This window comes from Heptranchias perlo, chromosome 6 (genome assembly GCF_035084215.1).
Source record: "Heptranchias perlo isolate sHepPer1 chromosome 6, sHepPer1.hap1, whole genome shotgun sequence".
Classification (NCBI taxonomy): Eukaryota; Metazoa; Chordata; class Chondrichthyes; order Hexanchiformes; family Hexanchidae; genus Heptranchias; species Heptranchias perlo.
Window position 1 is genome coordinate 26931357 of NC_090330.1, and position 16072 is coordinate 26947428.

General features: G+C 42.3%; 1 protein-coding gene across 4 annotated transcripts in view; it reads right to left on the bottom strand.

The window, feature by feature from the left end:
* Positions 1-16072, bottom strand: part of b3glcta (beta 3-glucosyltransferase a) — a 251537-nt gene that overhangs the window by 203392 nt on the left and 32073 nt on the right. For 3 of the 4 annotated variants that reach the window (XM_067985969.1, XM_067985971.1, XM_067985970.1), the window contains 2 exons: positions 12663-12718; positions 10519-10558 (listed from right to left, as the gene is read on the bottom strand). The exons of the other annotated variant lie outside the window; for it this stretch is intronic. In XM_067985969.1, coding sequence (XP_067842070.1) covers positions 10519-10558; positions 12663-12718 — 96 coding nt within the window. The remainder of the gene's footprint in view (positions 1-10518; positions 10559-12662; positions 12719-16072) is intronic. 4 annotated transcript variants of the gene reach the window in all.

Sequence of the window (16072 nt, forward strand, 5' to 3'; positions counted from 1 at the left end):
TGGCACCAAGGAGCACGTGTAAAATTGAAGTCAATGGGAATCAGGGGGAAAACTCTCCAGTGGCTGGAGTCATACCTAGCACAAAGGAAGATGGTAGTGGTTGTTGGAGGCCAATCATCTCAGCCCCAGGACATTGCTGCAGGAGTTCCTCAGGGCAGTGAATTAGGCCCAACCATCTTCAGCTGCTTCATCAATGACCTTCCCTCCATCATAAGGTCAGAAATGGGGATGTTCGCTGATGATTGCACAGTGTTCAGTTCCATTCGCAACCCCTCAGATAATGAAGCAGTCCGTGCCTGCATGCAGCAAGACCTGGACAACATCCAGGCTTGGGCTGATAAATGGCAAGTAACATTCGTGCCAGACAAGTGCCAGGCAATGACGATCTCCAACAAGAGGGAGTCTAACTACCTCCCCTTAACATTCAACGGCATTACCATCGCTGAATCCCCCACCATCAACATCCTGAGGGTCACCATTGACCAGAAACTTAACTGGACCAGCCACATAAATACCATGGCTACAAGAGCAGGTCAGAGGCTGGGTATTCTGCAGCAAGTGACTCGCCTCCTGACTCCCCAAAGCCTTTCCAACATCTACAAGGCACAAGTCAGGAGTGTGATGGAATACTCTCCACTTGCCTGGATGAGTGCAGATCCAACAACGCTCAAGAAGCTCAACACCATCCAGGACAAAGCAGTCTGCTTGATTGGCACCCCATCCACCCACCACTCTAAACATACGCTCCCTTCACCACCGGCGTACCGTGGCTGCAGTGTGTACCATCTACAGGATGCACTGCAGTAACTCGCCAAGGCTTCTTCGACAGAACCTCCCAATCCCGCAACCTCTACCACCTAGAAGGACAAGGGCAGCGGGCACATGGGAACAACACCACCTGCATATTCCCCTCCAAGTCACACACCATCCCAACTTGGAAATATATCGCCGTTCCTTCATCGTCACTGGGTCAAAATCCTGGAATTCCCTACCTAACAGCACTGTGGGAGAACCTGCACCACACGGACTGCAGCGGTTCAAGAAGGCGGCTCACCAACACCTTCTCAAGGACAATTAGGGATGAGCAATAAATGCTGGCCTTGCCAGCGACGCCCACATCCCATAAATGAATTTTATAAAAGTGGATGGCCTTTGGAGATACACTCAGACAATGGATCAGTGTGCACCAAGGGCTATATTTCCTCAAAATAGAAACTCCTGTTCACTCTGTCCATAAACCCCTAGCTACAGCCATATGAACGAACCCTTGCATCCACAGGGTACATGTTGATGGAACCGAGCACAGAGGACATCCTGTATTATATCACCAACCCATCACTTCCTTCCAAGCATTTTTCAGTCCATCAAAGATATTGGCTAGCTCTTGGGCTATAAACTCAACCCTCCAAAGACAGATGGTATGGCTCTGGCCAGGGCATCCCAAAATAAATCCTGGAAGCTTACCCCTTCACCTAGACAGAGATAGGTTTCAAATACTTAGCTCTTTACAAAAAAAAACTTCTTTCCTTTTGCAGCAGACATGAACAGATTGAACAGCCCACCCATATCACTGCTGAGGAAAGAAAGCACTATAAAGAACATGCTCCCATTCCTCTCTCTCAGATGTAGATATTGCCCATCCAAATTCTTTGACAAGCAATTTTCCCAGTTCTTGCAGGTTGGCAGCCAGTCAAGGAGAGACCTACAATGTTTAAGTTCCCCCAAGAGGGAAAATCAAGCTGAATCTTCAGAACTGCTTGGACTATTGTTGATTATCGCCTGAAACAAGACATTACTCCTCAAATCTTCTCATTTGACTCAAACCTCTTGACAAAGAATGAACCTAACACTGCCAACTTGTAACCCCACCAAGTATGAGAACTCTATAACTGTATAGGAATGTTATGATTCAAACCATTTTATCTTAGATCATTTCAGCTCTCCTATTTCGACCACTCTGATGGGCACATTCCAACTCTCCAAACCTTCAGGAGCATCCATCGTTGCCTATAATTCTAGAAAAAGTTTCAGTAACCCGCCTGGTTAATGAACAACAAACTCTATTTGATAGTTGTTACATGGTATTGGATTTTTTTTTATGCCATCGTAAGAATTCTCTCCAATCTTTGAATGTCAATAGAGAATCACAAGAATTCATTTAAAGTGTAAAATATGAAGTGACTATTAAATAACAAGTGATATAACGGGTATATATTTACAGTCAAATACTTTTCATCTATCTCCTCAAAATGATAAAATAGCAAACAGATCGCAACTCTAAGAACCAGTCTAATCTATTATACTTGACTTAAAAATAAACATGGTATTTCTCTTGTAAGTTTCTTTACTGGGATCTCTCATGGTAACTGCCAAATCTGAGGAGATTCCTTAACTGTTGCTTTAACTTATGGGACATGTCCAACTGTCCGAAGAACTCAGTGGACTCTTCAACACAGCACCTCTCAAGAGGTTCCAACTAACTCTTTTCTTGAGAGTTTTCTAGTGAGAAAGTCTAATTGTCTTTTGATTCAAACAGACGCATCCTTTTACGCCCGGAAGTGAGTAGACCGGAGACAACCTGTGCTTTGGATAATAAGCCTCTCAGATTGAAAAAGGACATATTAGTCAAATACTAACTGAATTAATCCTGGAGTCTGTATTTGAAAATTGTGCATCAAACTCTCGCTAAAGCTGGTTGACAGGGAGACTATAACAATACACCTTACAACATTGCATAAGGTAGATTTTAGCTGTCTGCTAAATCTCTTTGGCATAATGACTTGAGTTTTAGAGTGACATCTACCAAAGTAATTTTAGACCAAAAAAAAACTAACTTTTGTTACAAAGAATGTCAAAAGTATTTATCTGCAAGTCTTGTTTAACCTACAGAGCGGCATGTAAAGGAAGAAAGAACTTGCATATATACAGCATTTTAATGTTCTCCGGGCATCCCAACATGCTTTACAACTAATGGATTACTTTTGAAGCACAATCACTGTTACGTAGACAATAGGGCAGCCATTTTGTGCACAGCAAGGTCCCACTAACAGCCAATGGGTGAATAATCAGATAATTTGTTTTTAGTGGTGTTGATTGAGGGAGAAATGTTGATCAGAACATCAGAAGAATTTCTTGGTCTTCTTCAAATAGTGTCACGGGATCTTTTATGTCCACCTTACCTGGCAGATGGGACCTTAGTTTAATGTCTCATCTGAAAAAGAGCACTTCATTTGAAGTGAAGTATCAGCCTAGATTAAGTGCTCAATTCCATGGTGAGGCTTGAGCCCACAACCTTCAGACTCAAAAGGGGAGATTGATACCAACTGAGCCAAGCTGTCATAGTTACTCTGTATTCTACAACAACCTGAAAAAGTGTGTAACTTTTTGTATAACTCAAAAATAAAGTAAAATTATTTGGGGAGAAATAGTAGAGACAGACTTATGAAGCAATAATTAATAAAGCAAATAGAATGTTATGATATGTAGCCGGAACAATGGAATACGAGTCCACAGAAGTCATGCAGGGGTTTTATAATTAACTTATCAGACCACATTTGAGAGTACTGCGTACAATTGTTGCTGCTATGCTTCAAAAAGGTATAGATGTGCATTGAGGAGGTTGCAGAGAAAAGTAACATGAACAATTTCAGCATTAAGTGGATGATCTAGGAGGAAAAATTAGAAAAGTTTGAACTCTACAGTCCAGAAAGGTGGTGGTTAAGAGGGTGAGACTGTGATGAGAACAGGAGTTTTTGTTTTTATTTTATGATTTTAAAATAGCTATGGTTAAAATGGAGGCTATATTATTGTTTAAGACTGTCCAAAGTTATTCACTTTGTACTTCTACAGCTGGTAGAGAGAGGAGACTTTGATAAAAAAAATAAGAAAAATTCAAGAACCAGAAAAAGCCATTCGGCATATCAAAGCAAATAAAGAAAGTCAGTCTTATTTTTGTCTGTATCTGTAGCATTTTCACAAAAGTATGGGTCCATACATTCATAGGAACTTATATTCAGTTTTTAATAAGATGCATTATTATTAGAATTAACAATGCAAATATATACACTGAAAGAACAAGCCACCTTTAGCCATGTTGCAGATATAACTGAGCTGAAAATGTCAAATGGCTTTCCCCGATTGCTCTGGATCTGATCTAGTATCCTCACCACATAAACTGTAACTGGAATTCAAGTTTTACTTAAGAAAAAAACTCCTGGTCACCATCAGTTTAACTCAGTAAATTTTCAATGCCCAGTTTATTTCTAATCTTTCATTGTTCAATATTAATATTTTGATGGCTTCCCTAGGTGAACCATAAAACAAAATAGGCACATAGTTATTTTCCTCACATCCCTGTCATTTTGCACTCATGTAAACTATTCATTGTAATCCTCTTTGTAGCCATATTGCACCTCTTAGCTATCTACTTGCTGCATCTTTTCCATTCATCACCAGGAAATCCACTCTGCTTAAGGTTGTGGTGGTAAGCAAAGCTAGCACTATAACTCGACACAAGGGACTATAATGAGATATACATGCAACTGGACTTTAAAAAGTCATCCAGAAAAATATTCAATTGTTTTACTGTGCAGAACATGATTAGGCCGCTGGTATTTATTTGAATTGTTGCAGTAAAGAAAATGGATTCACCCAGATGGACGATGGAGGAGAGGCTTTGGAGGAGGATGGTGTGGGCAACCGTGTCAAAGGCTGCAGACAGGTTCAGAAGGATGAGGAGGGACAGTTTACCATGGTCACAGTCACATAGGATGTCATTTGTGACTCTGATAAGGGCCATTCCAGTACTGCAGCAGGGGCAGAAACCTGATTGGAGGGATTCAAACATGGTGCTGCAGGAAAGATGGGCACCGATTTGGAGGCAACAACACGTTCAAGGACTTTGGAGAGGAGAGGAAGGTTGGAGATGGGGTGGTAGTTTGCAAGGACAGAGGGGTCAAGGGTGGATTTTTTGAGGAGGGGAGTGATGACGGCAGATTTAAAGGGTGGGGGTGGGGGGGTGGGGAGAACAGTACCTGAGGAGACGGCGCCATTAACAGTATCACTTAACATGAGAGCCAGGAAGGGACCCTGTCAATAATAATTTAAAAATTCAATTTTAAACCATTTCATTCTCATGTTTCAAAAGGGCCTCTATATAACTGCGGATCACCATACTGGTATTTTCTGCCAAAAATAGTAGATGCATTGCACAGACTTTTAAGATATCGTACAAGATTTGTCAGCCTAATGCAGCACTGAATGTTATTGGGAACAACAGCTCAAGCAATCATTACTCGAGTAATGGCTCTGATTTTAACCCAACCCACCCGGCAGGAACAGGGTAGATGTGTGGTTAAAATAGCGAAAATCAACTTACTGCCCAGTTCTTGTTTAACTCAGGAGCTGCCTGTGGTGACAAACGTACCCATCGTGAGCTGCTAGGTGCTTCATTACTAAATGAAAATTGGGGTCCTATGATGTAATTAGGACCCAAATGAGATTTATAACTGGCCGGATCAGATGTCCTGCCCAGAAGCCAACCCGCTGAATAAAACCTCGTGATTGGCCTCAGAAACTGACATGACTGGAAGCAGTATTTAAAGGGGCACTCACCTGCAGGTGCTCAGATAATTAGAATCTGTGTGCTATTGTGATTAGTTGATTTCCAAGGCAGAACTGAGCTTGGAGATTGGTCTGTCCTGATTTTTTTCGTTTATTTACCCTGATTAAACACTTTCCGCTTATCATGAATGCTATTTTTGCTTCATTCCTTTGGATGGAGGAACAGTTAGTGGAAAAGGAGCAGCTGCAGCAGCAGCCTCAAAGACTAAGAGGAGCACCAGGTCAACCTGTTAGAACACTGCAGATGAGCAGAACTGCTCATAAAAGGGCACACCTAGCCCACAGGGTCTATGTCAAGTGTCAGTTTCTTAATATCTCTAAGGAGTAGTGCATCAAGAGGCTGCGCTTCACCAGGCAGGTTGTTGTTGACCTATGCAGCCTATAGCATCAGGACTTTGATAGGCCTTCCAACACCTGGTTTAAGTGATAGTGTGAAGCAAACAGCTTTTTTCTCATAGCTGGATCCCTTAAGTCCTCTATTCTGTCCTTCTCAGCAGAGCAGGGAGAGGACCTCACCCTCTAGCAAGCTGTCTTCTGGACTGTCCCTGTCACCAAATGCAGATTAGGTGACACCTCTGTATTCAAGTATAAACCTGAGTTCCCTATGGTGCACCACAACTTGTCCCTCCCATTCCCACTCTGACATCTTCATCTTTGGTTTCTTACATTGTTCCAAAGAAGTTCAATGAAAGCATCAGGAAAAGCATCTCATCTTTCTCCCGAGAACTCTGCAGCCCTCTAATTTGAACATTGGCCCAGAAATTGGGCTGAGCAGCGAATGAACCTCACCCGCCGCACGTTAGTTATAAACTCACCCACAAACTATTCACGAGCTTCTGGGCACCAACTTACTTCAATGGTGAGCTGCAACAAATCTTTCCCGGGCTTCTGCGACCTGTGAGAGCGGAGAAAGGATGTCTCTCTCTCCCCTCAACCAATCAGCTTGAAGCATCCTTGACCAGCCCGCAGTCAGAACCAGGAAGTGAAGCATCATTCACAAGCTGCGCAGGCTAAGAACCAGGAAGTGTCAGATAAATTAGTAAATTCACCATAAAATCAGTTAGAGAAAGCAAAATAAAGAGAGGGTAAGATTAAAAAACAGAAATAAAAGAGACTGAAAGAATAAATAAAAAATAAAAATTTTAATTTTTTTTCAAATGTCCAACAATGATTAAAACAGGAAGGAATGAGACTCCATATTTTTAAAAGTTAATTTTCAGTGCCAAAGAAGTTGTTTGGCACTTACCATGCCATTAAAATTAGTTTAGACCCGATATAACTCAGTGCACCATTTTTCTGGAGAGATTAGTTAGTTTCCAGCTGGGCAGTGCAGCAAGTTCGTGCAGATCCATTCATTCAGCCAGCAAGCTATCCTCCCCGCGCAGCTTTCAAATGAGCAGGGCAAATGGTAGAGCAATTTCCGCGTTTGACTGCGCCTGTGCACTCACTGGAACTTGCTCTTCCATTTGCCCTGAAATAACAGTGAGCCCTGTTAGCCTCGCCGCTATTTTACGATCAATTTCCGGGATAACTTCAGACTTTAGCTATATCCTCCATTTTCTAACAGCAGAGAGTGCTGACATTGGATGGATCTGTTGCCATCCAGGTTTGGGGACGGAGGCGGGCGTGGGTTTGGCGTTTCAGATGTAGACCCTTTGTCAGAACATAGTGCTAGTCAAGGAATCTGCGCACTATCTTTTGTCTTTTCAGGATGTGCAGACCCAATGTGCTTTGAAAATGGGGAAATGGCGGACATGTTGAATAATTACTTTGCATCAGTATTCACAGTAGAAAAAGAGGATAGCATGCTGGAAATCCCAAGAAAACTAATATTGAATCGGGGACAGGGACTCAATAAAATTAACATAAGTAAAACAACAGTAATGAAGAAAATAATAGCACTAAAGAGTGACAGATCCCCAGGACTAGATGGTTTCCATCCCAGGGTTTTAAAGGAAGTAGGTGAGCACATTGCAGATGCCCTAACTATAATCTTTCAAAGTTCTCTAGATTCAGGAACCGTCCCTCTAGATTGGAAAATTGCACATGTCACTCCGTTTTTTTAAGAAAGGAGAGCAAGGGAACCAGGGAATTATAGACGAGTTGGCCTAACATCTGTTGTGGGGAAAATGCTGGAGTCTATAATTAAGGATAGGGTGACTGAACACCTCAAAAATTTTCAGTTAATCAGAGCCAGCATGGATTTGTGAAAGGTAGGTCGTGCCTGACAAATCTGATTGAATTTTTGAAGAGGTGACTAAAGTAGTGGACAGGGGAATGTCAATGGATGTTATTTATATGGACTTCCAGAAGGCATTTGATAAAGTTCCATATAAGAGACTGTTAGCTACGATAGAAGCCCATGGAATCGAGGGAAAAGTACGGACTTGGTTAGGAGGTTGGCTGAGCAAAAGGCGACAGAGAGTAGGGATAATGGGTAGGTACTCACATTGGCAGGATGTGACTAGAGGAGTCCCGCAGGGATCTGTCTTGGGGCCTCAATTATTCACAATATTTATTAACGACTTAGATGAAGGCTTAGAAAGTCTCATATCTAAGTTTGCCGATGACACAAAGATTGGTGGCATTGTAAGCAGTGTAGATGAAAACATAAAATTACAAAGGGATATTGATAGATTAGGTGAATGGGCAAAACTGTGGCAGATGGAATTCAATGTAGGCAAATGTGAGGTCATCCACTTTGGACCAAAAAAGGATAGAACAGGGTACTTTCTAAATGGTAAAAAGTTAAAAACAGTGGATGTCCAAAGGGACTTAGGGGTTCAGGTACATAGATCATTGAAGTGTCATGAACAGGTGCAGAAAATAATCAATAAGGCTAATGGAATGCTAGCCTTTATATCTAGAGGACTAGAGTACAAGGGGGCAGAGGTTATGCTGCAGCTATACAAAACCCTGGTTAGACCACACCTGGAGTACTGTGAGCAGTTCTGGGCACCACACCTTAGGAAAGACATATTGGCCTTGGAAGGAGTGCAGCGTAGGTTTACTAGAATGATACCCGGACTTCTAGGGTTAAGTTACGAAGAGAGATTACACAAATTGGGGTTGTATTCTCTAGAGTTTGGAAGGTTAAGGGTGATCTGATCGAAGTTTATAAGATATTAAGGGGAACTGATAGGGTGGATAGAGAGAAACTATTTCCACTGGTTGGGGATTCTAGGAGTAGGGGGCACAGTCTAAAAATTAGAGCCAGACCTTTCAGGAGTGAGATTAGAAAACACTTCTATTCACAAAGGGTGGTAGAAGTTTGGAACTCTCTTCCACAAACGGCAATTGATGCTAGCTCAATTGCTAATTTTAAATCTGAGATAGATAGCTTTTTGGCAACCAAAGGTATTAAGGGATATGGGCCAAAGGCAGGTATATGGAGTTAGATCACAGATCAGCCATGATCTTATCAAATGGCGGAGCGGGCTCGAGGAGCTGAATGGCCTCCTCCTGTTCCTATGTTCTTATACTTTGCTAACTTTTTCTGCTTTCACTTTAGACCCCTGCAGTTTTTTTCTCCAATTTCCCCTTTTACGTTTTTGTTTGTGTGGGTCTCTCCCAAGTTTTTTCATCATCTTAACTACTTGCACATTCTTTTGTTATTTTAACATCTTTCTATTTCCTCACTGAAGATTTTTTGTATCATCTAATAATTTCCTACTTAGCAGTTGGCAGGTCTTTGAACCCATTAATGCCCTCTCCATGCCCAGGGTGTGTTACTTTGCCTACCCTTTTTCTCCCCCAACCTTTCTAAAGTGCAGTACTAAGGGAGTGCTACACTGTAGGAGGTGCCGTCTTTCAGATGAGACACTAAACCGAGGTTCTGTCTGCCTTCTCAGGTGGATGTAAAAGATCCCATGGCATAATTTGAAGAAGAGCAGGGGAGTTCTCCCTGTGTCCTGGCCAACATCCCTAAAACGGATTATCTGGTCATTTATCTCATTGTTGTTTATGGGACAATTGACTGCCGCATTTCCCTACATTACAACAGTACTTCATCGGCTATAAAGCACTTTGGGACGTCCTGAGGTCATGACAGGCCCTATATAATTGCACGTTCTTTCTTTCTTTACTTGCTTAGCTTTTCAGTTCTGATGAGAAAATAACTTGTTATTTCTCTTTGCAGAAGCTGGCTATGTATTTCCAGCATTTTCTGTGGTGATTTTTTAATCCCCCATTTATCCAGCCATCTTGAGCTGGTTGTCAACTCTGGACATAAATTATACACTTTGCAGAGCTCTAGTGCTTTCTCCTAATCAGATTAGTCCCTTTCTTGCTACTGCGTAATCCACAAAACTATGTTGTCCAGATTGGCATTATAAGCAGGTATCCACAGTTCCTCACGACAAATGCATCTTTCACGGCAACTTTACTGCACTCTTCCTCTATTTTGCACTGTTCAATTTCAGTCTGATACAATAGTATCTCTGATAGCATACATAACTGCTGATCCTCTTTCTCAATTCTCCCTTCTTGAGCATCTTAACTTCATGTAGCCTCCTGTCAAACTACAATACCATTCTTGATAACCGTGGGAGAAGGGATAACAATGTGGAAGACAGAATGTGACAGCAACATAGAATCATATGATCCATCCAGCAATACTTGCTGGAAGTGTAGCTCTTTGATGTAGAACACAATGAGCCTCAGTTACAATGGCCCCCACAGTTGGCCACTTAAGCAAGGTGGCTGGCATCCATTGATCCACAGGTTAAATCACCGTCTTCAGAAGAGGAGGAGAGAAAACTAGGGAATTGGAAGGGGAAAGAAGTTATTTTTTTCTACTCCAAATCAAAGATTCAGGAAGCTCGAATTAAACATCAGGAAAAACTGCTTCTGAGAAAAGGAAAGTCCCCATTAGAGGAGCTTTGTTCAATAACTTACCCATAGATGTCTTCTGCGGTTCGTTGCTATCTGATAAAATCTGCAGAAATAGATTTTATATACTAATACTGAAAGCTAACACAAGTGTACACATTTTATACAAGTTCTACAACAAATAGAGGCATAGAGTACAAAAGTATTGAAGTCATGATGAACATTTATAAAACACTGGTTCGGCCACAACTGGAGTATTGTGTCCAATTCTGGGCACCGCACTTTAGGAAAGATGTGAAGGCCTTAGAGAGGGTGAATAAGAGATTTACTAGAATGATTCCAGGGATGAGGGACTTTAGTTATGTGGATAGACTGGAAAAGCTGGGGCTGTTCTCCTTGGAACAGGGACGGTTGCGAGGAGATTTGATAGAGGTATTCATGAAGGGTCTAGACAGAGTAGATAGAGAGAAACTGTTCCCATTGGCAGAAGGGTCAAGAACCAGAGGACATAGATTTACGGTGATTGGCAAAAGGACCAAAGGTGACATGAGGAAAAACTTTTTTACACAACGAGTGGTTAGGGTCGGGAATGCACTGCCCAAGGGGGTGGTGGAGGCAGATTCAATAATAGCCTTCAAAAGGGAACTGGATAAGTACTTGAAAGGAAAAAATTTGCATGGCTACGGGGATAGGGCAGGGGAGTGGGACTAGCTGGATTGCTCTTACAAAGAGCCAGCACGGACTCGATGGGCCAATGGCCTCCTTCTGTGCTGTAACCTTTCTATGATTCTATGTTTTTCCCATTTACCTTTATGTTTCAATGGAGTAATTAGGTCAACAATGTTAAAGGTAGAAGCAAATGTGCATTTTCCCCCCAAGATTACTTCTAATGCCAAAAATAATACAGCATTCTCCTAAATCTTAAAATAGCACCCTTTACACCCCTAAAGGTATTCAAATTTTCACATCACCTTTACAACTTCTCTGAGGAAGACTGACACTATTAATGACAAATTTGAAGGCTGTTTTGAGAATTTATGTTCAGTTCACTTAAATGCTAATATCCAACATATTTCACTTAAGATCGCTAGCAACTGTTAAGAGACACTAGATCACCTTCCCATTTGTCTGGGCTAAATTCAATCTGAGAGAGAACTGGGAATAATACAATACAGAATCACAACATCTTTAGACCTATACTGCACTTAAAAAAAAAAGTGCAAAAGAAGAAAGCTTACAAATAGACTGAAAATTATACAAACTTAAGTATGTAAGCAAAATGTTCACAATTATTTAGTTTCTAAGAGTAAGTGACAAAATACAAGAAGACTTTAAGAAACTTGCAGAATGGGCATGTAAATGGCAAATGAATTTCAATAGAGATAAGTGTGAGGTGGTGCATTTTGGTAGGAAGAATAAGGAGGCCACATACTGCTTAGAAAATAAGAGTCTAAATGGGGTAGAGGGAAAAGGGATCTAGTTGTACACATTCACAAATGATTAAAAGTAGCAACGCTAGTTAACAAGACCATAAAAATGCTAACAAAGCACAGGTTTGTTTCTGGAGGAACTGAATTGAAAAGCAGGGAAGTTATGTTAAACTTGTATAGAACCTTGGTTAGACTGTGCACAGTTCTAGTCTCCAAATTATAAAAATGATATAGAGGCACTGGAGAAGGTGCAAAAAAGATTTACAAGAAAGGTTATACCCATCAGGAAAGACTGAACAGGCTGAGGCTCTTTTCTCTATAAAAGAGAAGACTGAGGGGTGACCTGATAGAGGTCTTCAAGATTATGAAAGGGGTTGATAGGGTAGATGTAGAGAAAATGTTTCCATTTGTGCAGGAGTCCAAAACTAGGGGCCATAAATATAAGATAGTAACCAATAAATCCAATAGGAAATTCAGGAGGAACTTCTTTACCCAGAGAGTGGTTAGAATGTGGAACTTACTGCCACATGGAGTAGTTGAGGTGAATAGCATAGATACCTTTAAGGGGAAGCTAGACAAGTACATGAGGGAGAAAGGAATAGGATATGCAGATTGAGTTGGATGAAGAATGGTGGGAGATGCTCGTTTGGAGCATAAACACCAGTACAGACCAGCTGGGCCAAATGGCCTGATTCTGTGCTGTAAATTCTATGTAAAAAAGCCATCCTTTAGTTATATTGATCCTTTATTACTATTGCATATCTAGAAATGAGGTCATACCTGTGACAATGTGCCATGTTCCTTTGCAGTTCCTGAGGCAATGTTGGAACCCAGCACTAAAGCAACAAAAACAGCTTTTAGGGTAGATGCATTTTGCTGTGCTTACAAAAATACAGCACATTATTACATTTACTAGAATAGTGACGGACAGCAGTACACTGTTTATCAAAGCAAAAGCATTAACTGATTCTTAAATGCACTAGACTAAAAGTAAGACAAAATGTCATTTAAGTAAACAAGCCCAGCAAGGAAGGATCAATTTGTGCACTCAAGTGATTTTCACGGATTGAAACCCCCAAAGTCTTTCCCATTCTTTTCATTTTCCCTGAATGTTGTTAGAAGTGTCACACCCACAGATTTTTGTCTAAGTAATGTTGTTGAACATACAATTTTTATTTCAGTTCAAAAGCCATCTAACTGGAGTTGTGCAGCTCCATTTGGAAAAGCTTTCAAAATAACTTATTTGGTTAGACTGCTGTGAAATCAGCCAACTGTATGCAAAAAGTGTGAGGCACATCTTTAAACATTAAGCATTCTGTCCGTACCCGCCCACTTCATGAAATTATGGAAGAAAAGGCCACAGAATATGTGATCTCTTCACTACCTGCTGTGCAGATAGCACTAAATTTTCACTAAACTGAGCAACATAAGAATGTAAGAAATAGGAGCAGGAGTAGGCCATATGGCCCCTCGAGCCTGCTCCGCCATTCAATCAGATCATGGCTGATCTTCGACCTCAACTCCACTTTCCCACCCGATCCCCAGATCCTTTGATTCCCCTAGAGTCCAAAAATCTATCTATCTTAGCCTTGAATATATTCAATGACTCAGCATCCACAGTCCTCTGGGGTAGAGAATTCCAAAGATTCACAACTCTTTGAGTGAAGAAATTCCTCCTCATCTCAGTCTTAAATGGCCGACCCCTTATCCTGTGACTATGCCCTCTCTAGTTCTAGACTCTCCAGCCATGGGAAACAACCTCTCAGCATCTACCCTGCCAAGCCCCCTCATAGTCTTATATGTTTCAATGAGATCGCCTCTCATTCTTCTAAACTCCAGAGAGTATAGGCCCATTCTACTTAGCCTCTCCTCATAGGACAATCCTCTCATCCCAGGAATTAATCTAGTGAACCTTTGTTGTACCACCTCTAAGGCAAATATATCCTTCCTTAAATAAGGAGACCAAAACTGTGCACAGTACTCCAGGTGAGGTTTCACCAAATCCCTGTACATTTGTAGTAAGACTTCCTTACTCTTGTACTCCAACCCCCTTGCAATAAAGGCCAACATGCCATTTGCTTTCCTAACTGCTTGCTGTACCTGCATGCTAATAATTTGTGTTTCTTGTACGAGGGCACCCAAGTCTCTCTGAACACCAACATTTAATAGTTTCTCACCATTTAAAAAATATTCTGTTTTTCTATTCTTCCTACCTAAGAAAATAACCTCCCATTTTCCCACATTATACTCCATCTGCCACCTTCTTGCCCACTCACTTAACCTGTCTATATCCCTTTACAGACTCTTTGGGTGCGTTGGGGGCTGCGAAAGTGGCGAAAATCCCGAATGGGTTCGGAAGCTGGCTCCAACCAGCCGACTTCCGGGTTCCCCACAGACGCGCCTGTGTGTGCAGGTGCTTCACGAATCCGGAAGTCCCACCGGCAATTAAAGCCGGCGGGATAATAGTTAAAGAACCAAATGTACCTCATTGAGGTACTTAAGGTACTTTATTTCTGATGTAGTAAATAGTTAAAACGATTTTTTAAACTAACCTGGGCGGTTTTCCCACGGCTTCCGATTCACGCCTGGTGAAACCAGGCCAGATCAGGCAAAAATAAACAAAATAAATTAAATAAAAAACCATTGCACAAAGTTAAAAAACAAAATAAACCTAGCTTTCTACCCTGCTCCGATGTTTCCCTCTCCAATGTCCCTCCCAGCCCCCAACGTCTCCCTCTCCGATGTCCCTCTCCCCCACCCCCTACCGATGTCCCTCACCGCCCCTCCATCTCCCCCCTCTCTGGTCTCCCCCCTCGCCCACCCCCTCTCCAGTCTCCCCCCTCACCCCCTCACCCTCTCCATTCTCCCTCTGCCCCCCTTCCCACCCCCTCCCCCTCCCACCCCCTCTCCGGTCTCCCCCTTGATCTCCCCCCTTTTCCCCCTCCCTCCCCTCCTCCTCTCCCCCTCCCTCCATTTATAGAGCGTCTTTCATGACCTCAAGATATCCCAAAGCACTTTACAGCCAATTAAGTACTTTTGAAGTGTAGTCACTGTTGTAATGTAGGAAAGACGGCAGCCAATTTGCGCACAGCAAGGTCCCACAAACAACAATGACCAGATAATCTGCTTTTTAGTGATGTTGGTTGAGGGATATGTATTGGCGAGAACACTGGGGAGAACTCCTCTGTTTTCTTTGAAATAGTGCCATGGGATCTTTTACATCCACCTGAGAGGGCAGACAGGGCTTCAGCTTAACGTCTCATTTGAAAGATGTCACCTCCAGCAGCACTCCCTCAGTAGTAATTTGCTTTAACAGCTTACATATTTCTTACTTGCAAGAAAAAGAGCTAATGCTAGTACAAACCACCTATAAATATATAATTATTGAGCTGTAGCAGTCCACACACCCTTTAATGTTAGTCCTTAAACATCAAAAAAAATCATGTATTAGAACAATTATTCTAACATATACATAAACTTGAAATACACAAACCACCAATTGTTAGTGTAAAATCTTCAAAACTAGTTACCCCAATACACAAATAAAAGCAGCCCAAAATTCCTCCAAACACATCTTTTAAAGATTACACATATTCCAAGTAAGGCTGTTCTCTAAAAAGTCTTGAAACTGTGCTAAAGGTATGCTTTGGCTATGTTCTATTTTTTTTAAAAAACAGCTTTTCAGAGCAGTTTGAATTGGCGTTTCAATGCATCCTTCAATTCCTGTCTATTCAGTTCTGGCACCTAATAATGCAGATTCAACTTTCAGAATTGAGGGGGGGAATTGGGGAGGGTGGGGGAATTGAGGAGGGTGGGGGAATTGAGGAGGGAATTGGGGAGGGTGGGGGAATTGAGGGGGGGAATTGGGGAGGGTGGAGGAATTGAGGGGGGAATTGGGGAGGGTGGGGGAATTGAGGGGGGAGGGGGAATGCAGGGGGAATTGTAAGGGTGGGGGGAGATGTAGGAGTGGGGGAGTTGTGAGGGTGGGGGGAGTTGTGGGGAGAGTTTGGGGGTGGGGTGGGGTGAGTTTGGGGGGTGGGCAGAGTTTGGGGGAGGGTGGGAGGGGAGTGGGAGGGGTGGGAGGGGAGTGTGGGGGGTGGGAGGGGAGTGTGGGGGGTGGGAGGGGAGTGTGGGGGGTGGGAGGGGAGTGTGGGGGGTGGGAGGGGAGTGTGGGGGGTGGGAGGGGAGTG